This window comes from Nerophis lumbriciformis, linkage group LG15, assembly GCF_033978685.3.
Source record: "Nerophis lumbriciformis linkage group LG15, RoL_Nlum_v2.1, whole genome shotgun sequence".
NCBI classification, from domain to species: Eukaryota; Metazoa; Chordata; class Actinopteri; order Syngnathiformes; family Syngnathidae; genus Nerophis; species Nerophis lumbriciformis.
Genome location: NC_084562.2, coordinates 17,907,796 through 17,932,587, shown reverse-complemented (window position 1 = coordinate 17,932,587; position 24,792 = coordinate 17,907,796). Strand labels below are relative to the sequence as shown.

Below are 24,792 nucleotides of genomic sequence, written 5' to 3'. Positions count from 1 at the left end.
TAGTCTCCCAGTTACCGCCGCTGAAAAACATCCCCACAGCATGATGCTGCCACCACCACGCTTCAGTGTAGGGATGGTATTGGCCGAGTTTCCTCCAAACGTGACGCCTGGCATTCACGGCAAAGAGTTCAATCTTTGTCAGAGCAGCCTGGAGAATTTGGTTTCTCCTGGTGAGAGTATTTCAGGTGCATTTGGCCAAAATGTTTACTAGGGATGTCCCGATCCGATATTTGGATCGGATATTTGACAAAAATTGCGTATCGGCAAGGCATGGGAAAATGCTGATCCAGATCCAGTTTAAAAAAAAAAATCCGGTCCGTGTTTTCCAACGCACCTATTTAAATAATACATTCCACTTTTCTGCTGCTCCGTAATTTCCGTTCCGCATTTTCCAGCACACCTTCAACACATCCACAATTCTCACGCAGTTGCTTTTAGCTGCTGGCATTACACGCCAGGCTCTTCTCACTCTTTCCTGTGTCTCTCTCTCACAGACAGCGAGCGCACCTTCTTACATACGTCACATACTGTCACGACATACGTCACATACGTATACGTCCTCTCCCAGCAGAGAGCGAGGTAGCGGCATGGCTAACGTTAGCTGTGATGCTAGCGCAGCCGCTAAGGTGCGCTCCTGCTCAAGCGTCCTCTGCGCACGGCAAATCTATGCCACGCACAAAATCAAATAAAAAAATAAGCGCATAACAATTTTCGACACACGGACACGACAGAGACAACAGTTTTCGTCATCATTGTTCAAATATTGTGACATCTGTCGAGACGCTTATCTCCATTCGGTGCCACACGCCCACACCATCAAAATGCAAGGCAAAAATTTCCAGATCAACACCGTATGAAAAAATAGTGATTTTTTTAGTTGTGATTTCCTTCTCAGCATGAAAGTTTAAAAGTAGCATTTATTAATGCAGTATGAAGAAGAATGTTTTGATGTAGACATGCAAGCCTTGAAAGAACATTTTGAAAATCAAGACTACATTTCCTGCAAATGGGTGCATTTCTACCCTATATTTTAACTTTAGATTTATTCTCATATCAAACTCTTTTGGCTGTCTTTTTGACACTTACATCAGGCGCCCCCCTCCACACCCTGGATTATAAATAATGTAAATAATTCAATGTGATTATCTTGTGTGATGACTGTATTATGATGATAGTATATATCTGATAGTATATATCTGTATCATGAATCAATTTAAGTGGACCCCGACTTAAACAAGTTGAAAAACTTATTGGGGTTTTACCATTTAGTGGTCAATTGTACGGAATATGTACTTCACTGTGCAACCTACTAATAAAAGTCTCAATCAATCAATCAAAACACATAGAATCATCATACTGCTGTGATTATATGCATCAAGTGTTCATTCAAGGCTAAGGCAAAATATCGAGATATATATTGTGTATCGCAATATGGCCTTAAAATATCGCAATATTAAAAAAAGGCCATATCGCCCAGCCCTAGTTTCAATGATGCCATTTCTGTTTGTCATGTATAATTGTGTCTATTTTGTGTTTATCCTTGAATAAACAGGTCAGTTTCTTGTTACCAACCGTTGTGTATTATTCAAACTCCCCTAATTCAGCTGGCTAGTTGTTATCAAGAGTACTAAAACCCTTTTCAACATGATTCTGACAACTAAGTAGGCTAAATAACTTTAAACTCAAATACATGCTCGGATAGGCCAGTATCGGTATCGGTCAGTATCGGTATCGGATCGGAAATGCAAAAACAATATCGGTATCAAATCGGAAGTGCAAAAACCTGGATCGGGACATTCCTAATGTTTACTAAGAAATATACTCGATATATCGCGGGTTTGTCTCTGTGCGATATAGAAAATGACTATATCGTGATATTCAAGTATACGTTCTCACGCAGTTGCTTTTAGCTGCGGGGCATTAAACTGCATGCGTTTCTCACTCTTTCCTGTCTCTCCTTCTCACAGAGACTAAAACAAGCGCACCTTCTTACATACGTCACATACTGTCACGTGAGCAACGTCACACGCTCCCAGACAGGTAGCGACATGGTAACGTTAGCTGTGATGCTAACAGCTAACGGTGTGGTTTGAGTGGTAAAACGAGAGAAAGAAGGTACGAATCTGGTAACAAATGGAGGAATAATTAATTCCCAAGAAAAACAGCACGGGGTCCATCGTCTCGGTGGTTTGGCTTCAAGTAATGTCTTTACATGTCAACATCTCCGTTTGGTGCCACACCAACTAAATGCCGAAGCAACTATTTCCACATCAACACCGTAGGACATATACTATTTGATTTGCAGCTCATTTTTATGTGACACTTATTGAAATATCTTGTGTGTCATCATGCACAAAAGTGCACTTATAGCTTGTTTTAAAATGTCTGACAATCTTGCACTTTCTGTTTTGGAAATGACATGAATGTTTGTGCCAGTGCTTAATAACTGTTTAATAAATAGTTTTGCTAAATTGACTTAGTTGTGATTTCCCTCTCTGCATGAAAGTTTAAAAGGAGCATATATTAATGCAGTATGAACAAGAATGTTTTAATGTAGACACATAGAATCATCATACTGCTGTGATTATATGTATCAAGTGTTCATTCAAGGCTAAGGCAAAATATCGAGATATATATCATGTATCGCGATATGGCCTAAAAATATCGAGATATTAAAAAAAGGCCATATCGCCCAGTCTTATCGGTCGATATCGATAATCATGATATTTTGTATTTTTATATTTTTTATGACCTACGGAAAATAAGGACTAGGAGGGAAATATACAAATATTTTTATTTAAAAATGTAATCTTCCTCTGATCATTATCCCTTCAGCTATCAAGGTAGAAAATCAAATAAAAGGAAATGTCAACACAAGCATGGAAAACAATTAATGTAAACAAAACTGTAAAACCACATTGAACACTTAACAATAACTTCTTAGAATAAAGGTGCGGAAAAAAAAGGAATATGTAAGAAATGCTTAATAAATTGTAACAAAAATGTGCAAAGTGTAGACATATACGTAAATAGAGAAACTTGAGAACTATTTTCTGCAAATTTAGTGCCAGGACGTTACAGCTGTGTTGTAAAGGTCACGCGCAGCTCGTATTAAATGGTAAATGGGTTATACTTGTATAGCGCTTTTCTACCTTCAAGGTACTTACTCAAAGTGCTTTGAGACTCTTTCCACATTCAGCCATTCACAAACACAATCCCACACTGACGGCGGGAGCTGCCATTCAACCACAACCCATCAGGAGCAAGGATGAAGTGTCTTGCCCAAGGACATAACGGACCTGACTAGGATGGCTGAAGCCGGGGATCGAACCAGGAACCACACCGTCCCCTAGAACAGTAGTTCTCAACCTTTTTTCAGTGATATACCCCCTGTGAACATTTTTTTAATTCAAGTACCCCCTAATCAGAGCAAAGCATTTTTGGTTGAAAAAAAGAGATAAAGAAGTAAAATACAGCACTATGTCATCAGTTTCTGATTTATTAAATTGTATAACAGTGCAAAATATTGCTCATTTGTAGTGGTCTTTCTTGAACTATTTGGAAAAAAGATATAAAAATAACTAAAAACTTGTTGAAAAATAAACAAGTGATTCAATTATAAATAAAGATTTCTTCACATAGAAGTAATCATCAACTTAAAGTGCCCTCTTTGGGGATTGTAATAGAGATCCATCTGGATTCATGAACTTAATTCTAAACATTTCTTCACAAAAAAACAAATCTTTAACATCAATATTTATGGAACATGTCCACAAAAAATCTAGCTGTCAACACTGAATATTGCATTTTTGCATTTCTTTTCACAGTTCTTTTTGACAGACATTTTAGTGACAAACCTGAGCTTGTGCTTCACTGAGTTTATGAACCTACATTCATATTTTGTTGAAGTATTAATCAATAAATATATTTATAAAGGATTTTTGAATTGTTGCTATTTTTAGAATATTTAAAAAAAATCTCACGTACCCCTTGGCATACCTTCAAGTACGCCCAGGGGTACGCGTACCCCCATTTGAAAACCACTGCCCTAGAAGATGGCGCAACCTAACTTGATAGTTTATACTGTTACCTGATTGGCCGTTAGTGTGTCAGTACCACTGATCAATGATCACTTCCTGCGTTGTTGAGAGCGAGTGCTTTTGTTCATGCAACCAACCTTGCTTCGCAACTTCCGAAATAAAAAATTAATGAATGTTTCATCAAACGCATTTTTATTGATATTGATTACGCGTCTATCGTGTTATATATTGATACTGTTTTATCCCCCAGCACGAGATAACATCATATATAGTCCAACCCATATGCAAATTAGGAAAAGCTGTCATATGCATTGCCCTTCTCCCTTTGACAATCGACCGCCACAAGTTTAATTCATTCCTGTGGGTAACACTGGGTGGTCTAAACCAGGGATTCTTAAACTCTGCTTTGCGAGCTCTATCATAGTGGCATGCCAAAGATTTGATTCATTATTTAAGTTTTTATTTCCCTATATTCAAACAGAGTCTTACTGTTTAAACTGTGTGTAATGTTACAGTGGCCAAAAATATTAAAATATACTTGTTAAATAAAACATTCGCCTTGTTTTTAATGAATACTTAGGCATACTTTGGTATTTAACCCTTGTGTAGGGTTCATATTGTTGTTACTCAGCGAGCGTTTGTGGGTCTGTTGGACCCGTTGCATTTTGTGGCTTTTAATGCCTCACAATCAAACACTTTTATGTTTAAATACTGAATGGATGTTTACCTTATCCCAATAAACACCTGTTCAGTATTTTAACATAAAAGTGTTTGATTGTGAGGCATTAAAAGCCACAAAATGCAACGGGTCCATCAGACCCACAAACGCTGGCTGAGTAACAACAATATGAACGTTGCACGGAAAATTTCTCTGCCCGTTTCTGCATCTCACAGGGATTCTTCTTTTGTGTTTCTGCACCTGCGGTTCCCACACAAGGTTGCAACATTGTTTGTCAACACTGTCTGCTCTCATTTTCTCGCACATTTGACCCTCTGATGTTCTGTGTACCTACACTCTGTCCTCCTCCTGTCTATGCCTGCTGTGTGTGTGTGTGTGTGTGTGGTACACAGAACATCAATTTCCACACTTCTATTAGACCCGGGTCCAGTAACCCCGGACATCTTATATGTAATAGAAATGTGTAGAGGGGGTCTATGGTGTGTGGTCATTAAATATGAATTCTGATATATGTTCTTCACAGAAAATGAGCCAAAGTCAGTGAGTCTCAGTTTGAAAAATTAATTAATTGTATCATTTTTCTTTTAATAAAAAATGAAAACGGGTCCCACAGACCCGAACACCACACAAGGGTTAAATGTTGGTCATTATAGTGGTACTTGGAGAACAAAGTTTTTTTGAGGTGGTGGAGAACCACTGGTCTAGACCAGGGTGCCCAAACTTTTAGCCTCCAATGGCCAAAGTCAAAATGGGGCTGCGATTTTAAGCATACAGCAGCAACATAAATGAGGAGTTTAGACCCATACCGCCATAGGTAAGGTAGTGAAGACCATCACGTTTGATCGATGGCAACTCGTTAGCCACGCGACCATGCTATTCATTGTTGTGAGCTTGAAAAATGTCAGAATGAATATGTTTCACATTTGGGAAACAAAAACGACTCTGCGGGCCCCTGGTCTAGTCACAGCCATCGGATAGCATCACGGGAAAGTGACTACCTGTTGATGATGGCTTGGTCTTCTGCCAGTCGAAACACACGCGGTTTGGGATTCCCCTCTTGTGGTTTTGGCGTGATGGTTCCGACTTCGACGAAGCCAAAGCCCATCTTGTACAATCCATCCACGGCCTCGCCATGCTTATCGAAGCCCGCCGCAATCCCAACGGGGTTTTTGAACTTCAGGCCCAGGAGGTTTACCTCCTATAGACACCAGAACGGGGTTACAGAGGACGCCGTATTCTCTAGAAGTGTTGTATGCACTTACGAGTGACTCTGGGTCCTGGTAGCGGTTGAGAGGCACCAGACCCAGGCCGATCATTTTCACCCCTAAGACGTGGGCGGTCTCTGGCCCCACAGCTCTCTGTAGCAGCGGCATCAGCTGGTTGGCATAGAAACCTTCATCTCCCACCGCCGTGAGGTACGAGGCAAAGAGGAGGCAGCCTGAGCCGATGACCTTCACCGCCTCTTTAAGCTGCTTCTGTCCAGAGAAAAGATGTGAGTGTACTACACTGCAAGAGGTTGTAATTCAGCATGTTGTATACTCCAGGTGGTCTAATACAGGTCACGATGTATTGACCAACAAATTATTGCCGATGAACAATATTATTGTCAACATTATTTTGAGGCCAAATTAACCACTGATGTAATGATAATACATTATAATATTACCAGTACCATATTTTCCGGACTATAAGGCGCACTTAAAATCTTTTTTTTTTCATTAGAAGAAGACAGCCTGCCGGTTCCTTAAACTTGGACTCACACATCTACACTTTTGGCCATTCTAAGTCAGTAATTTCCAGGAGTTCTCACACTCTGAGAAGCCTTCATTTTACTAATGGTTTCTAATGTTGTAAAAACGTGTAGGATTAAAAATTACATTTCAACATTTGTCAACAAAGATTTGCGTCAGCCTGCAACACATAGTCATTTTGATAGTAGGCTCCATCCATCCATCCATCTTCTTCCGCTTATTCGAGGTCGGGTCGCGGGGGCAGCAGCCTAAGCAGGGAAGCCCAGACTTCCCTCTCCCCAGCCACTTCGTCCAGCTCCTCCAGGGGGATCCCGAGGCGTTCCCAGGCCAGCCGGGAGACATAGTCTTCCCAACGTGTCCTGGGTCTTCCCCGTGGCTTCCTACCGGTCGGACGTGCCCAAAACACCTCCCTAGGGAGGCGTTCGGGTGGCATCCTGACCAGATGCCCAAACCACCTCATCTGGCTCCTCTCGATGTGGAGGAGCAGCGGCTTTACTTTGAGCTGGCGGGGCTCTCTAAGGGAGAGCCCCGCCACCCGGCGGAGGAAACTCATTTCGGCCGCTTGTACCCGTGATCTTGTCCTTTCGGTCATGACCCAAAGCTCATGACCATAGGTGAGGATGGGAACGTAGATCGACCGGTAAATCGAGAGCTTTGCCTTCCGGCTCAGCTCCTTCTTCACCACAACGGATCGATACAGCGTCCGCATTACTGAAGACGCCGCACCGATCCGCCTGTCGATCTCACGATCCGCTTTTCCCTCACTCGTGAACAAGACTCCGAGGTACTTGAACTCCTCCACTTGGGGCAAGATCTCCTTTCCAACCCGGAGATGGCACTCCACCCTTTTCCGGGCGAGAACCATGGATTTGGACTTGGAGGTGCTGATTCCCATCCCAGTCGCTTCACACAGTCGGAAATGGGCCCGACTTACTGCCGGAAATGCGGACCAAGCTCTGGCACTGATTACACAGGGAGCGAACCGCCACAATCAGACAGTCCGTTACCCCACACTCTCTGAACACTCCCCACAGGACTTCCCGGGGTACACGGTCGAATGCCTTCTCCAAGTCCACAAAGCACATGTAGACTGGTTGGGCAAACTCCCATGCACCCTCAAGAACCCTGCCGAGAGTATAGAGCTGGTCCACAGTTCCACGACCAGGACGAAAACCACACCACGGACCCCTGACACCCCTTCTCAACTGTCTATGCGACGTCAAGGCTTGGTTAGCCCAGAATTTTTTAATAATGAATGAGGGAAAACCGGAAATTTTAGTTTTTGGTCCGGCCCTCACTGACTTGGGACCATTGCAAAATTATGTGCGTCCCAAAGTCACCAGCCTTGGCGTCACTATAGACAGCGATTTTAAACTTGACAAACAAGTCAATGGCGTTTTAAAATCGTGTTTTTATCATCTTCGTCTTTTAGCAAAGGTAAAACCGTTTTTATATTTTAACCTTTTTGAACAAGTCGTGCATGCTTTTATTTCAAGTCGCCTGGACTACTGCAATGCACTTTATGCTGGCATTAGCCAAAAAGCTCTCTCCCAGTTGCAGTTAGTCCAGAACACCGCAGCACGACTTTTAACAGGGGCCAGGAGACACCAGCATATAACCCCAATCCTTGAGAGTTTGCACTGGCTCCCTGTTCATTTTAGAATTGATTTTAAAACCTTGCTGTTTGTTTTTAAAGCTTTACATGGACTGGCACCTCATTATATGTCGGACCTCATCCAAACTTACAATCCTGCGCGTCCGAGAGCCAGCTCCAGCTCGTGGTGCCCAAGACGAGACTTAAAACCAGGGGAGACAGGGCCTTCTCTGTGGTCGGCCTTAAGCTCTGGAACACTCTGCCCCTCCATGTTCGAACTGCTCCCACAGTGGAGTGTTTTAAGTCTCGTCTTAAGACCCACTTTTATTCTCTGGCTTTTAACACTACGTGAGTTGTGTGGTCCTCTGTTGTCCTCTGTGTTTTTAAAATTTAGATTTCTATTTACTGTTTTAATTGGTTTTACCCTTTAAAATCGTTTTTAATCATATTTATTTTATATTGTTTTCAATTGTGTTTAATATTGTTGTGCAGCACTTTGGAAACATTTTGTTGTTTAAATGTGCTATATAAATAAAGTGGATTGGATTGGACTGTTCCTCCTGAATCCGAGGTTCGACTATCCGGCGTAGCCTCCTCTCCAGTACACCTGAATAGACGTTAACCGGGAAGGCTGAGGAGTGTGATCCCACGATAGTAGGCTACTATAGCTAATAGACTTAGACTTCCTTTTATTGTCATTCAAATTTGAACTTCACAGTACAGATAAGAACGAAATGTTGTTGCATTAGCTCGTTGTAGTGCAGGATAAAAGAGCAATAAGGTGCAGATATAAATATATAGATTACTGTACAGATAAATATATTGCACTTTTGCATATGCATCCACGTTTATGGATGTATGTTATATTGTCTTTATATTCCAGCGAGTTGAGGGGATTATCATGATGCGTTTAAGAGTCTTATGGCCTGAGGGAAGAAGCTGTTACAGAACCTGGAGGTTCTGCTACGGAGCCTCTTTCTAGAAGAGTCCAGCAGTGAAAACAGTCCTTGGTGGGGGTGGGAGGAGTCTCTGCAGATTTTCTGAGCCCTGGTCAGTCAGCAGCTTTTTGCGATAATATAGACACTTACATCATGTGTTGCCTTCATTATAACACTTATACAAGGCTTTTAATTTTTTGCGGCTCCAGAAAGATTTTTTTTTTTTTTCGGTCTAATATATATTTCAACATTTTGGGTTGCCGACCCCTGCCCAAGAACATCAACACCTGAAATTCACTCATTTTAAGTACTACGAGACACCATTGGGAATTTTTGCACAAAGTATCGGTTTTGGATCGTTATCGCCGGTACCTGCCTGAATTGTACTAGATATCGGATTGGAAAGAAAATCAAAATCGCACATCATAACCCACAATTGTATTTCTGCCCCGTGTTGGTATGAAAAAGACAACCATTGGGTTTGCAGCGTCACAATGAAAAATGAAAGTATATATTATTTCAATGTTTTTCAGTCCGGAAATACAACACATATAGAACACAAACTATTCTCCCCTCCCCCCTCCGGCAGGAGACTACGGTCCATCCAGACCCACACCTCCCGCCACCTGAACTGATTTTTCCCCTTGGCCATCAGGCACATGAACTTTGATTGATTGATTGACACTTTTATTAGTAGATTGCACAGTACAGTACATATTCCGTACAATTGACCACTAAATGGTAACACCCGAATAAGTTTTTAAACTTGTTTAAGTTGGGGTCCACGTTAATCAATTCATGGTAACAATAACAAGATCTGATAGCTCAGTTACAGCTCATGTTATTCTATTCTGTGTTATATGTGTTTTATGTTGCACGACTGCACCTATGGTCATGAGCATTGGGTATTGACCGAAAGGACAAGATCACGGGTACAAGCGGCCGAAATGAGTTTCCTCCGCTCTCCCTTAGAGATAGGGTGAGAAGCTCTGTCATCCGGGGGGAGCTCAAAGTAAAGCCGCTGCTCCTCCACATCGAGAGGAGCCAGATGAGGTGGTTCGGGCATCTGGTCAGGATGCCACCCGAACGCCTCCCTAGAGAGGTGTTTAGGGCACGTCCAACCGGTAGGAGGCCACGGGGAAGACCCAGGACACGTTGGGAAGATTATATAGAGCTGGACGAAGTGGCTGGGAAGTGGCTGGGAAGTGGCTGGGAAGAGGAAAGTCTGGGCTTCCCTGCTTAGGCTGCTGCCCCCGCGACCCGACCTCGGATAAGCGGAAGAAGATGGATGGACTGTCCTAGTTTGTGAACCCGCTCTCAAACAATGGCAATAAAAACTATTCTGATTCTGATTTGTGGCTTTATTCTTTTGTAAAACGGACCAAACTCGCCACATAATTAACTACAACAAAATTGATTTTTCAAAAATCATTTTGAAGATTGAAAGTTGCCAACAGTCCCACGTGGGTGCTCGGCATTGTCCGTGGGTGCTCGGGCCCCGAACCACCCACGGGATTGTCGCCTAATACCGTAATAGATAACGTTGTTGTGGTAATGAAGCTTCAGCTCCAGTGACGTTTGGTTTCGGTTAGCTGACTAAATAACGCACGTTCACAAAAAAACGTTCGCATTAGGAGTTATCTTTCAGTGAAGGGACAGAATAAAGTCAGAATAAAGTCAGGGTAGTTTACCTTCAGATGTGCCGCCATGACATTGAATGTCCGGACAGGCACTGTTATTTCCTAATGCGTCGCCCACATGGTCTGAGCATGCGCGTCTCACACCGCATGCAGAATGTTGTAAATGTACAACATTAATTATATTTTTGTCATAAACTCAATCAGTATGTATAAAAAATGTATAACCACGGGGCTACTATAAAAACTAAATTATTTGTGCCTATTTCAAACGCCACAAACCAGTTCATATAGTGTTTTCACTGACGTCACATTTCGGGCCAAGACCCGGATGTCACGACAGTGCTCACCATTCACTGTTGGTGAATGGCGAAATGATTAAAATAAAATCCGGACAAGGTGTCAAACGACGCCAAAACGTCATAAAACACTCTTGTTTAAACAAGACTTCGACCCATGGCTGTTGTGCCCCGCTTGTTCCTCCGAGCATTTCCGCCTGGGCGATGACACGTAAATCCGCACGAGTCGCGTTTGCATATTCTAACCACTAGAGGCCACTAGATCCAACTCAAAACAGGATGTTGATGAAACTGTGGTCATGACTAGTGTGATTCAGCAACATGCCTCTAGATGTCAGCAGAGACCCCAATTGTATTTTTTTTACACTCCAATACAGCGCCGATGGGCTTTTTAAAAAAGCTTTTAAACAACCCTTGTTAATTCTCTCTCTCTCGCTCTCGCTCTCTCTTACTACATGTTGTCTCGTTATCTCTCCTGGACAGTCTTATTCCTCCATCTCTGCTTAAATTTTTTTTATAATAGTACATTAAAAAGGGTGAAACGCAGTATTTTAGGGTCTTACTCGATATAATTTTTTTTTTTTTTTTTTAATAACATTTATTTATTCATTTCATAGGGAAATCATAATACAGGTACTGAAAAAACAGACAGTTTTTTTGTCCCCCGCCCAAAAAACAAACAAAAAAAAAAATACAAAAAAAAATTACAGAAAAATAATAAAAGTAAAATAATCTAATAATCACCACAAGCAGATAGAGATTATTTTACTTGTATTATTTTTCTTTATTTTTTTGTATTATTTTATTTTTAAATTAAAACATTAAAAATTACAGAAAAATAATAAAAGTAAAATAATCTCTATCTGCTTGTGGTGAAGCAGATAGAGATTATTTTTTTGTATTATTATTGTTTTTTTGGGGTGGGGGACAAAAAAACGGTCTGTTTTCTCAGTACCTCTATTATGATTTCCCTATGAATGAATAAATAAACAATAACTGACTATAGGGGGAAAAAAGTAACAACAAAATAAAAATCACAAATATACAGAGAAGTGTCACTGAATAAAAACAACAAAAACAACAACTACCAAAAAAAGAGTTCAGGTAAGTGAAAAGGTTAATTGTCAACAGTTATGCAGCCCCAGGTCAAGTCAAATTGTTTTGGTGTACCCCTCAGATTATATTTAATTTTCTCTAAATCTAAGGAAAACATGAGGTCCTTAAACCATAGGGAGGCCTTGGGGGCAAACTGAGATTTCCACTCCAATAAAATCCTTCTACGAGCTATTAATGATGCAAAGGCGATACTATCCCTAAAAGTCTGCTTAATTTTTTGATAGTTTGGTGGAATTCCAAAAATAGCCAATTCTGCACTAGGTGTCAATTTAAAATTTAGTGCATCTGCAAGAAGTTTAAAAATATTAATCCAGTAGGCTTTCAGACAGGGACAGGACCAGAACATGTGTGTCATGTCTGCAGGAGTCGATTGACAACGATTACATGTATCTGCAATATTGGCATACAAAGGATTTTTTGATGAAACAAATGTAATGGAGTACACTGAATTGTAGATATTTCTTTCATATATTACCGTTTGAACATGTTGGATTGGCAAAATTATACACACATTTACAAACATTTAATAGATACATTATCCCTGGAATTACCATCCAGGTTAATACAGTTAAAGGGGAACATTATCACAATTTCAGAAGGGTTAAAACCATTAAAAATCAGTTCCCAGTGGCTGGCTTATTTTATTTTTCGAAGTTTTTTTAAAAATTTTACCCATCACACAATATCCCTAAAAAAAGCTTCAAAGTGCCTGATTTTAACCATCGTTATATACACCCGTCCATTTTCCTGTGACGTCACACAGTGATGCCAATACAAACAAACATGGCGGATAGAACAGCAAGGTATAGCGACATTAGCTCGGATTCAGACTCGGATTTCAGCGGCTTAAGCGATTCAACAGATTACGCATGTATTGAAACGGATGGTTGTAGTGTGGAGGCAGGTAGCGAAAACGAAATTGAAGAAGAAACTGAAGCTATTGAGCCATATCGGTTTGAACCGTATGCAAGCGAAACCGACGAAAACGACACGACAGCCAGCGACACGGGAGAAAGCGAGGACGAATTCGGCGATCGCCTTCTAACCAACGATTGGTATGTGTTTGTTTGGCATTAAAGGAAACTAACAACTATGAACTAGGTTTACAGCATATGAAATACATTTGGCAACAACATGCACTTTGAGAGTGCAGACAGCCCATTTCAGGCGCGCTAAGGACATATATTTTTCCACGATTTCAGCACTCAGGTTAACCATACTTAAATAGACACAAAATACTGCATTACACAAGACTACCCGAATGTACTCGAATGATTGAAAAAAAAAAAAAGTTTTTAAGCTAAATTATTGGTAAACACAGTTTATGTATAATAATTTACGTAAAACCGCGAGTAATGAATAAAGTTTTCATCAATTAATATATTCTGTAGACATACCCTCATCCGCTCTCTTTTCCTGAAAGCTGATCTGTCCAGTTTTGGAGTTGATGTCAGCATCTGCTTTGAGTGTCGCAGGATATCCACACATTCTTGCCATCTCTGTCGTAGCATAGCTTTCGTCGGTAAAGTGTGCGGAACAAACGACTGACCATTTCGTCGGCTTTCCCCACAGCCTCGTATTTTGAACAAATTTCGTCCAATTTCTTGCCACTTTCGCATCTTTGGGCCACTGGTGCAACTTGAATCCGTCCCTGTTCGTGTTGTTACACCCTCCGACAACACACCGACGAAAGTGAGAAAATGGCGCATTGCTTCCCGATGTGACGTCACGTTGTGACGTCATCGCTCCGAGAGCGAATAATAGAAAGGCGTTTAATTCGCCAAAATTCACCCATTTAGAGTTCGAAAATCGTTAAAAAAATATATGGTATTTTTTCTGCAACATCAAGGTATATATTGACGCTTACATAGGTCTGGTGATAATGTTCCCCTTTAATGCATTTAGAACCCAATTTTGTAACAGTAAATCCTCTCAGAGGACAACACTAAAAAATAAACTTGGATATACTTTAGAGTAGTAATTATACAGCTTTTCACCACCCTGTCTAAATACCTGGCAACACAAGTGAGTACCAAGATAATTGTGTCTTGCCTACAGTCAAGCATGGTGGTGGTGGTGGTAGGTGTATGAGAGCTTCCGGCACTAAAGAGCTGCGGTTCACTGAGGGAAAACATGCACTCTGACATTTTGAAGGAATGTGGAGAAGCACAGGATGTCTAACAATGATGTCATCATGGCGTTGGGGCGCCAGTTGTCAGCTAGGAATTAACGTACGGGTTGTCAGCGAGTGCTTAGCGTACTACGGACCGGATTTACTTAACGTGTGAAAAGTGGATTGTGTCCGTTAAGTGAGCAGGATAAGGCATGCAATCTAATTTTGTCTTCTTTAATATGCAACATATATGCTAATGCTGGGAGGAGAAAATGCAAGTATAATTATTTGGCACATGCAATGTGATTCATCAATACTCATCATGGTTTTGGGAGCACTATGTTGCGTTTTATTTAGTACGTGTCAGAAGGACGTGCAAAGTGACAGTTCCACACACGGCTGCAGGATCAGTGTCGCGCTGCCCAGAAACACGATGGACAGACGAGAAAAATATTAGACATGTCTTCTATTCAGCAACATCTTTTTATATAATTTATGTCATGACGCGGGGTTTTTCGCAGCTTACTGCGAGTTTTGTTCTCCCTGGATGCAATCGGACTAGACCGGACAAGGCTTGAAGGTAGGAACATTATTTAATCTTGACTCAAAAAGTTGAAAACAAAAAGGCGCACAAGGCGAAGGCACAACTTTAACGCAGGAAACAAAAGCTAAGACTTAGCATAAACTATGGACACGAAACAAAAAAAACTTGCTAACTATGGCATGAATAAACAAAACTTACTTTGACAAATCATGGAACGAGCATCAAACTATGGCAAGGAAAGAGCATGAAACAATCAATGTACAGAACAATGTCGCCAGGACGACTAACTGGTAAAACAGGCTTAAATAATAGTCTCTGATTAGAGCAGGTGCGTGAGGCAGGTGAAACTAATGAGTCGTCATGGAAACTAAAACAAACAAGGGTGCACAAAAACAGGAACTATGGAGTCTTAAACAGAAAATAACAAAAAACATGATCCAGACCACAGATCATGACAATTTATAGCTGCTAGAGAACTTAAAGAGCTGATTAAAACGAATTCAATTGATGCGTTTTGGTGTCCTTTAGTATTTTTTGTTTTTTTTCCACATATAATATATATTACTAAAATATTCCTTGTATAAAAAAAAAATATTTACGTGGGTAATTTTTTTGCGTCTTGAGTGGAGTAAGTGCAGCCTCTCTCCAATGAGCGCACCTTCAGCAGTAAAAAAAAAAGTGGTGTCAATGTATAGATGAACTGCAGGACTGCTTCTAAAATGCCCATAAAAAGTGGTACATCTCTCCTGCATGTTTCAAAACATAACTAAAAGCCACAGTTAGGCGCAATATAATATGAAGAAGCAGTAAATGAGTGTCTCCATGGTGATATACCGTATAGTACACGCTAGGCTTGTCCCAATACCAAAATGTTGGTGCCAATAAGGGTACCAAAATGTATTTCGATAGTTTTGAAAACAAAGGAGACCTCAAAAAAAATATTGGCTTTATTTTAGGAGAAAATCGTGTGATACATTAAACATGTGTTTCTTATTGCAACAAAAGAGGAATATGTCATAAAATAAGATAGTGAACATTCCAGACAACTTATCTTTTAGTAGTAAGTAAGCAAACCAAGGCTCCTAATTTTGTGATAGTAAAAATATCGATGTAATCATTGTAGTATAGAATAGATACGGCTCTTGTACTTGGTATCGTTACAGTTGATGTATGTATGGATCCACCCATTGGTTTATGTGGCTGTGTAAATTTGAATTAATTGTAGCAGGTAAAATAGAATCAATATGATTGCGTTTTGGATTTTCAGGCAATGCTTTAATTACATTTCAAATAAAAATGTTTGGAATACAATCATTATAGTTAATTCAAACATAAGCATTATATTTATTTACTTCTTAATAGAGAGAATATTGAGTGAATTTGAATTAAGGGCATATTTCAAATGAATGGAATTACACATAGAACATAGCAACACTTACAGATGTGTAATTCCTTTCATTTAAAATATGCCCTTAATTGGAATTCACTCAATATTCTCTCTATTAAGAAGTACCGTATTTTCCGCACTATAAGGCGCACCTAAAAACCTCCAATTTTCTCAAAAGCTGACAGTGCGCCTTATAATCCGGTGCACCTTATATATGGACCAATATTGAGCCACAACAGGTCTCGCAACTACGGTAAGCAGCCGCCAACTTCATTTTCCCCCGTAGAAGAAGAAGCGCGCGGTGCATGCTGGGATATATGACTGTGCGAGGCGTGCCGTTTCATTTACATTTGTGTGTTTATGTAAAAACCCCAAAATGGCTCCTATTAATAATACCAGGTCACTGACTTTACAGCTGTGTAGGGAGGCGTGGCCGGCAGACCGACAGCAAGGCAGGGCACGCCGAGATGGTGGCGAGGAGGCGTGGCCGGCGGGCCAGCGGCGAGGCGGGGTGCGCCGGATCGACGCCGAAACAAATATCAGTGTGTAAAAGGGCGGCAGCCGAGAACGTCGGGGCAGAAGGAGTGGGAGAGCCAATAGTGGATGCAGCGCGGAAGAGAGGAAGAGGCAGACAAAGACGACGCGGCAGGCTGAAAAGCGGACCGAAGAGCGAGCAGGAAGAGGAGCTGAAAAGCGACCTGAAGAGACTGAGTATTATTGAAAAATAAACAAAGTCAAAACTGTTCAAAGTCATGTCTGTGCTTGATGGACCATGGAACCCGGACGACAGCGGGAGTCTGTCACAAGCTGTTTATTCATTTTGAGAGTGAACTGAGTTTTCAGAACGCTGGTTTGTAATCTATTAATAAAGTTTGACTGACCTATCTGACTGTTTTGTTGACATTCCCTTTAGCGCAGCTCCATCTAATGGATGCATAACGTAACCTCAGCCTCTACTGTAGCGTCTATTCTATGCGCCTTATAATGCGGTTTTGATTGATTGATTGAAACTTTTATTGGTGGATTGCACAGTACAGTACATATTCCGTATAATTGACCACTAAATGGTAACGCCCGAATAAGTTTTTCAACCTGTTTAAAGGGGAACATTATCACAATTTCAGAAGGGTTAAAACCATTAAAAATCAGTTCCCAGTGGCTTATTTTATTTTTCGAAGTTTTTTTCAAAATTTTACCCATCACGCAATATCCCTAAAAAAAGCTTCAAAGTGCCTGATTTTAACCATCGTTATATACACCCGTCCATTTTCCTGTGACGTCACATAGTGATGCCAATACAAACAAACATGGCGGATAGAACAGCAAGGTATAGCGACATTAGCTCGGATTCAGACTCGGATTTCAGCGGCTTAAGCGATTCAACAGATTACGCATGTATTGAAACGGATGGTTGTAGTGTGGAGGCAGGTAGTGAAAACGAAATTGAAGAAGAAACTGAAGCTATTGAGCCATATCGGTTTGAACCGTATGCAAGCGAAACCGACGAAAGCGACACGACAGCCAGCGACACGGGAGAAAGCGAGGACGAATTCGGCGATCGCCTTCTAACCAACGATTGGTATGTGTTTGTTTGGCATTAAAGGAAACTAACAACTATGAACTAGGTTTACAGCATATGAAATACATTTGGCAACAACATGCACTTTGAGAGTGCAGACAGCCCAATTTTCATCAATTAATATATTCTGTAGACATACCCTCATCCGCGCTCTTTTCCTGAAAGCTGATCTGTCCAGTTTTGGAGTTGATGTCAGCAGGCCAGGGAAGCTAGGGTCGATAGGGGGTTTAGCTCGCTCGTCTGCGGGAACAAACTGCCGCCATTGCTTGCCGTGCTACCGAGGTCCTTTGTCCCTGAATTGCTCACACACTCCAGCAGATTCAATGGGGGTCTGGCGGCAGATTTCTTTGACTTTATCGTTGGAAATGCATCTGCTTTGAGTGTCGCAGGATATCCACACATTCTTGCCATCTCTGTCGTAGCATAGCTTTCGTCGGTAAAGTGTGCGGAACAAACGTCCAATTTCTTGCCACTTTCGCATCTTTGGGCCACTGGTGCAACTTGAATCCGTCCCTGTTCGTGTTGTTACACCCTCCGACAACACACCGACGAGGCATGATGTCTCCAAGGTACGGAAAACAGTCGAAAAAACGGAAAATAACAGAGCTGATTTGACTCGGTGTTTGTAATGTGTTTGAGAAAATGGCGGATTGCTTCCCGATGTGACGTCACAACGTGACGTCATCGCTCCGAGAGCGAATAATAGAAAGGCGTTTAATTCGCCAAAATTCACCCATTTAGAGTTCGGAAATATGTAAAAAAAAAAAAAGGTATTTTTTCTGCAACATCAAGGTATATATTGACGCTTACATAGGTCTGGTGATAATGTTCCCCTTTAAGTCGGGGTCCACGTAAATCAATTCATGGTAATTCATGGTCACGGTGCGCCTTATAATGCGGTGCGCCTTATATATGAACAAAGTTTTAAAATAGGCCATTCATTGAAGGTGCGCCTTATAGTGCGGAAAATACGGTAAATAAATATAATGCTTGTGTTTTGCTTGATTACAATGATTGTATTCCAAACATTTTTATTTGAAATGTAATTAAATATTTGCCTCAAAATCCAAAACACAATCATATTGATTATATTTTACCTACTACAATTAATTCAAATTTGCAAAGCAACAAAATCTTTTTTTTTTTTTTTTTTTTAAACAGTGTATGACTGTACATTGTTCACTTTTTTTTAAATTCCTGTCCTGTTTCACATATTTTGTTGCCAAACGTTAAAACGGCGTGATAAAATCCTGAGCAGGTGTCTCTTTGTATCGACAGAACACACCTATTTTGTAATAACACATTTAAAACCCCCTTTGCTGTCTTAGTTTCACAGTAGGGGGTCAGAGTTGTGCATGTGGTGTCAGTTATTTTTTTGCAACAGATGTCACCCGTGTGATTCACCCACACATAAACACACACACTGCCTTATTTATTTCATAAAATGGTCAGTTAGCCCACGAGCGTCTGTCTGATATTATTTTTGTGCGCAGTGGAATTCGGACTTGCTTTTGAATCTTCAGTTTCTGTCAACGTGATAGAGACTCGCAGGAGTAGTGAATGGATTTGAAGGGTGTCACTGTATCTGTGTCCCCTGGGGGGGTGGCCCTGACCACAGGAGGGGGTGCCGAGTTACACTTGGCCCTTTGAGCCAGCAGAGGCAGGACAATGCTGCTGTTAACAACTGCTGGTGGAGACCTTTGGATCCCCTCAAAGTTTAATGTGACTCTGTGTGCGAACTGCACTCACCGAGGTCAGAGATGAACACGGGCCCGGCGTTGGCCTCGTGTCGGTGCACTTGAAACCGAATGCCATCAGGGGGGTGCGGTGGGGGGGACAGCATCAGGTCCAGGACTTGTTTTGTCCCCTCTGGCATGGATAATGAGGCATCTGTCGTCGTGTGCTGCACAGAGAAGCGAGGCGCCCTCTTTCAATGGAAAAAGAGCACAAGTTACCAGCCTGATTTGTTGTACGAAGCCCAGAACCATAGGGTCTGATGTACTAAAGGTTTGCGTGTATTAAAACATGTGCAAACTTGATAGCACACGCAAAGCTGATCAACCAAACTTGTGCGCAGAAGTTTGCGTCTCTTAGGTGAGCAAAATAAGCAGCTCCAATCCATTTAACATGGTATCTAAACGGCCACAGCACAGGTAGGAGAAAATGCAAACAAACTATTTAGTAGGGGTGTCAAAAAAAATAAAAAATAAATTCTGATTAGTCGCGATTCTTATTTGTAACTATTCTTAATCGATAAAAAAAATAAAAAAATAAAAAATCGATTAAAAAAACCAATATATATATATATATATTTTTTTTTTTTTAAATTTAATTTAAAAAATATATATATACCGTATTTTTCGGACTATAAGTCACAGTTTTTTTCATAGTTTGGCTGGGGGTGCAACTTATACTCAGGAGCGACTTATGTGTGAAATTACCACACATTACCGTAAAATATCAAATAATATTATTTATCTCATTCACGTAAGAGACTAGACGTATAAGATTTCATGGGATTTAGCGATTAGGAGTGACAGATTGTTTGGTAAACGTATAGCATGTTCTATATGTTATAGTTATTTGAATGACTCTTACCATAATATGTTACGTTAACATACCAGGCATGTTCTCAGTTGGTTATTTATGCGTCATATAACATACATTTATTCAGCCTGTAGTTCACTATTCTTTATTTATTTTAAATTGCCTTTCAAATGTCTATTCTTGGTGTTGGGTTTTATCAAATACATTTCCCCAAAAAATGCGACTTATACTCCAGTGCGACTTATATATGTTTTTTTCCTTCTTTATTATGCATTTTCGGCCGGTGCGACTTATACTCCGGAGCGACTTATACTCCGAAAAATACGGTGCACGGACTATAAGAGGCACTTAAGATCCTTTCAGTTTTTCAAAACTCGACAGTGCGCCTTATAACCCGGTGCGCCTAATGTACAGAATCCTTTTGGTTGTGCTTACCGACCTCAAAGCTATTCTATTTGGTACATGGTGAAATTATAAGACTGACCAGTAGATGGCAGTCACACATAAGAGATACGTGTAGACCATACTTGCCAACCTTGAGACCTCCGATTTCGGGAGGTGGGGGGTGGGGTGGGCGTGGTCGGGGTGGTACGGGGGCGTGGTTGGGGCGTGGCTAAAAGGGGAGGAGTATATTTACAGCTAGAATTCACCAAGTCAAGTATTTTATATATATATATATATATATATATATATATATATATATATATATATATATATATATATATATATACATACATACATACAGGTAAAAGCCAGTAAATTAGAATATTTTGAAAAACTTGATTTATTTCAGTAATTGCATTCAAAAGGTGTAACTTGTACATTATATTTATTCATTGCACACAGACTGATGCATTCAAATGTTTATTTCATTTAATTTTGATGATTTGAAGTGGCAACAAATGAAAATCCAAAATTCCGTGTGTCACAAAATTAGAATATTACTTAAGGCTAATACAAAAAAGGGATTTTTAGAAATGTTGGCCAACTGAAAAGTATGAAAATGAAAAATATGAGCATGTACAATACTCAATACTTGGTTGGAGCTTCTTTTGCCTCAATTACTGCGTTAATGCGGCGTGGCATGGAGTCGATGAGTTTCTGGCACTGCTCAGGTGTTATGAGAGCCCAGGTTGCTCTGATAGTGGCCTTCAACTCTTCTGCGTTTTTGGGTCTGGCATTCTGCATCTTCCTTTTCACAATACCCCACAGATTTTCTATGGGGCTAAGGTCAGGGGAGTTGGCGGGCCAATTTAGAACAGAAATACCATGGTCCGTAAACCAGGCACGGGTAGATTTTCCTGTTGGAACTTGAAATCTCCATCTCCATAGAGCAGGTCAGCAGCAGGAAGCATGAAGTGCTCTAAAACTTGCTGGTAGACGGCTGCGTTGACCCTGGATCTCAGGAAACAGAGTGGACCGACACCAGCAGATGACATGGCACCCCAAACCATCACCCAACCATGCAAATTTTGCATTTCCTTTGGAAATCGAGGTCCCAGAGTCTGGAGGAAGACAGGAGAGGCACAGGATCCACGTTGCCTGAAGTCTAGTGTAAAGTTTCCACCATCAGTGATGGTTTGGGGTGCCATGTCATCTGCTGGTGTCGGTCCACTCTGTTTCCTGAGATCCAGGGTCAACGCAGCCGTCTACCAGCAAGTTTTAGAGCACTTCATGCTTCCTGCTGCTGACCTGCTCTATGGAGATGGAGATTTCAAGTTCCAACAGGACTTGGCGCCTGCACACAGCGCAAAATCTACCCGTGCCTGGTTTACGGATCATGGTATTTCTGTTCTAAATTGGCCCGCCAACTCCCCTGACCTTAGCCCCATAGAAAATCTGTGGGGTATTGTGAAAAGGAAGATGCAGAATGCCAGACCCAAAAACGCAGAAGAGTTGAAGGCCACTATCAGAGCAACCTGGGCTCTCATAACACCTGAGCAGTGCCAGAAACTCATCGACTCCATGCCACGCCGCATTAACGCAGTAATTGAGGCAAAAGGAGCTCCAACCAAGTATTGAGTATTGTACATGCTCATATTTTTCATTTTCATACTTTTCAGTTGGCCAACATTTCTAAAAATCCCTTTTTTGTATTAGCCTTAAGTAATATTCTAATTTTGTGACACACGGAATTTTGGATTTTCATTTGTTGCCACTTCAAATCATCAAAATTAAATGAAATAAACATTTGAATGCATCAGTCTGTGTGCAATGAATAAATATAATGTACAAGTTACACCTTTTGAATGCAATTACTGAAATAAATCAAGTTTTTCAAAATATTCTAATTTACTGGCTTTTACCTATATATATATATATATATATATATATATATATAAGAAATACTTGACGTTCAGTAAATTCTAGCTATATATATATATATATATATATATATTTTGTTATATATATATATATATTTTATTATATATATATATATATATATATATAAATATATAAATAAAATAAATACTTGAATTTCAGTGTTCATTTATTTACACGTATACACACACATAACACTCATCTACTCATTGTTGAGTTAAGGGTTGAATTGTCCATCCTTGTTCTATTCTCTGTCACTATTTTTCAAACCATGCTGAACACCCTCTCTGATGATGCATTGATGTGTGGCACGCACAAAAGTGCTTTCATCAAATGCACTAGATGGCAGTATTATCCTGTTTAAGAGTGTCACAACATTGCTGTTTACGGCAGACGAACTGCTTTACGGTATACAAAAAAGTGACTGCTGTTGTGTGTTGTTGCCACGCTGGGAGGACGTTAATGAAACTGCCTAACAATAAACCCACATAAGAAACCAAGAACTCCCCCTCCATCATTCTATAGTTATAACGTGATTGGGCAGGTACGCTTTTTTATATTGTGGAGGACCTGAGTCCGCCTGAATTTCGGGAGATTTTCGGGAGAAAATTTGTCCCGGGAGGTTTTCGGGAGAGGCGCTGAATTTCGGGAGTCTCCCGGAAAATCCGGGAGGGTTGGCATGTATGGTGTAGACTGCAATATGATGGCAATCACACATAAGAGATACGTGAAGACTGCAATACGACTCAAGTAAACAACACCAAAATGTTATCTGGTCCATTGAAAATATAGAACATTACACACGGCGCTCAAAAATATATCAAAATGTTTTAGTACGACTTTGGTAAGCTATGAAGCCGCACCGAACAGCTTTGACCCCGAGCAATGTCCATCCGTCCATCCATTTTCTACCGCTAGTCCCTGTCGAGGTCGCAGAGGTGGCTGGAGCCTATCCCGGCTGCATTCAGGCGGAAGGCGTGGTACACCCTGGACAAGTCACCACCTCATCGCAGGCCCCCCTTGCAATGTATTCATTTTAAATCTTGAAAATTCATTCAAAATCTGAATTTTCTGGGAACAGATTTTGTTGGGTATTTCTTTGCAAATTATAAAAAAGTATAATTTGTTTTAAAGCCCATTTATGTGACCAGTGTGCTGGCATGCATGTGACACAAGCCAACAAACACTATCAGTCTCTCTCCGTGAACCTCATGGAGTTTGTGGCGTTGGACACGAGAGCGAAAGGTGATCTTGGAGGTGTTTTGTCTCAGTGTAATCAGACAGCGACATCATCAATCATGAGAGGGGCAATAACAGCAGGTTACAATGGGAGATAAGATAATGAGTCGGGCAGCGGAGACCTGGCGAGGGGTAGCTCAAGTTCCCAAGCCCTTTAAACTGCAGCGGCCTGCCCTCCTGCCTGCCTGTCTGCTCACCAGGGGCCTCATGCATTAGGCTTGCCTAAACCTGGCGTACGCCCTCTTTCCCGGAAAAGTCGAGATGAATCAAGCGTGAAGGTGGCGTAAAAATGTGCGGTGCCTCGCGCCAAATTCATAATTCACGTACGCACATTTCTACAGGCTGTGGACACACAGATGTGGTCCTTCAGGATCTGCCAACATTTGATTTCAACAATGTAAAAAAGATAAAAAAAACACAGAAATTAAGTTAATCGCCAACGCAGTTTATGCTTAATATTAATATTAATATTTGTGAAGACGTCTGTGGAAGCTCTCTTCCAGTGGGTCCTCTTGACCGCCAAGCATCTCCAGGCGAGCCCGTTTCATGGTTTAAAATACAGTTTTATTTTCCAATAATGTTCTCAGGTTGCTTTTCAGCAGTAGTATGTTGGTTATACAGAGTGACAGGTGATTAGATAACAAGGCCCAGGTGGGCCATCTACGCACCTGTCGCTGACTTCGAGGCCGGTCCTGGCACACCCCGCTTCGCTGCAGGCCCGCAGGCCACGTCCCCCTCCACAACGTCTGTTACCGTATTTTTCATACTATAAGGCAAACTTAAAATCCTTTAATTTTCTCAAAAATGGACAGTGCGCCTTATAACCGGGTGCGCCTAACGTACGGAATAATTCCGGTTGTGCTTACCGACCTCGAAGCAATTTTATTTGGTACATGGTGTAATGATAAGTGTGACCAGTAGATGGCAGTCACACATAAGAGATACATGTAGACTGCAATATGACGCCAGTAAACAACACCAAAACTTTAAATGTTCCATTGAAAATA

General features: G+C 41.0%; 1 protein-coding gene across 5 annotated transcripts in view; it reads right to left on the bottom strand.

The window, feature by feature from the left end:
* The window catches only part of dhodh (dihydroorotate dehydrogenase), a 63,923-nt gene that overhangs the window by 19,313 nt on the left and 19,818 nt on the right, over positions 1 to 24,792 (bottom strand). For 2 of the 5 annotated variants that reach the window (XM_061974787.2, XM_061974788.1), the window contains exons 2-4: positions 19,427 to 19,604; positions 5,982 to 6,194; positions 5,718 to 5,917 (exon numbers count right to left, since the gene is read on the bottom strand). In XM_061974787.2, coding sequence (XP_061830771.1) covers positions 5,718 to 5,917; positions 5,982 to 6,194; positions 19,427 to 19,492 — 479 coding nt within the window. In that variant the 5' untranslated portion in view covers positions 19,493 to 19,604. Of the gene's footprint in view, positions 1 to 5,717; positions 5,918 to 5,981; positions 6,195 to 10,693; positions 10,999 to 19,426; positions 19,605 to 24,792 lie in introns of those variants that run through there. The other 3 variants (XM_061974789.2, XM_061974790.2, XM_061974791.2) reach the window with 3 other exon arrangements.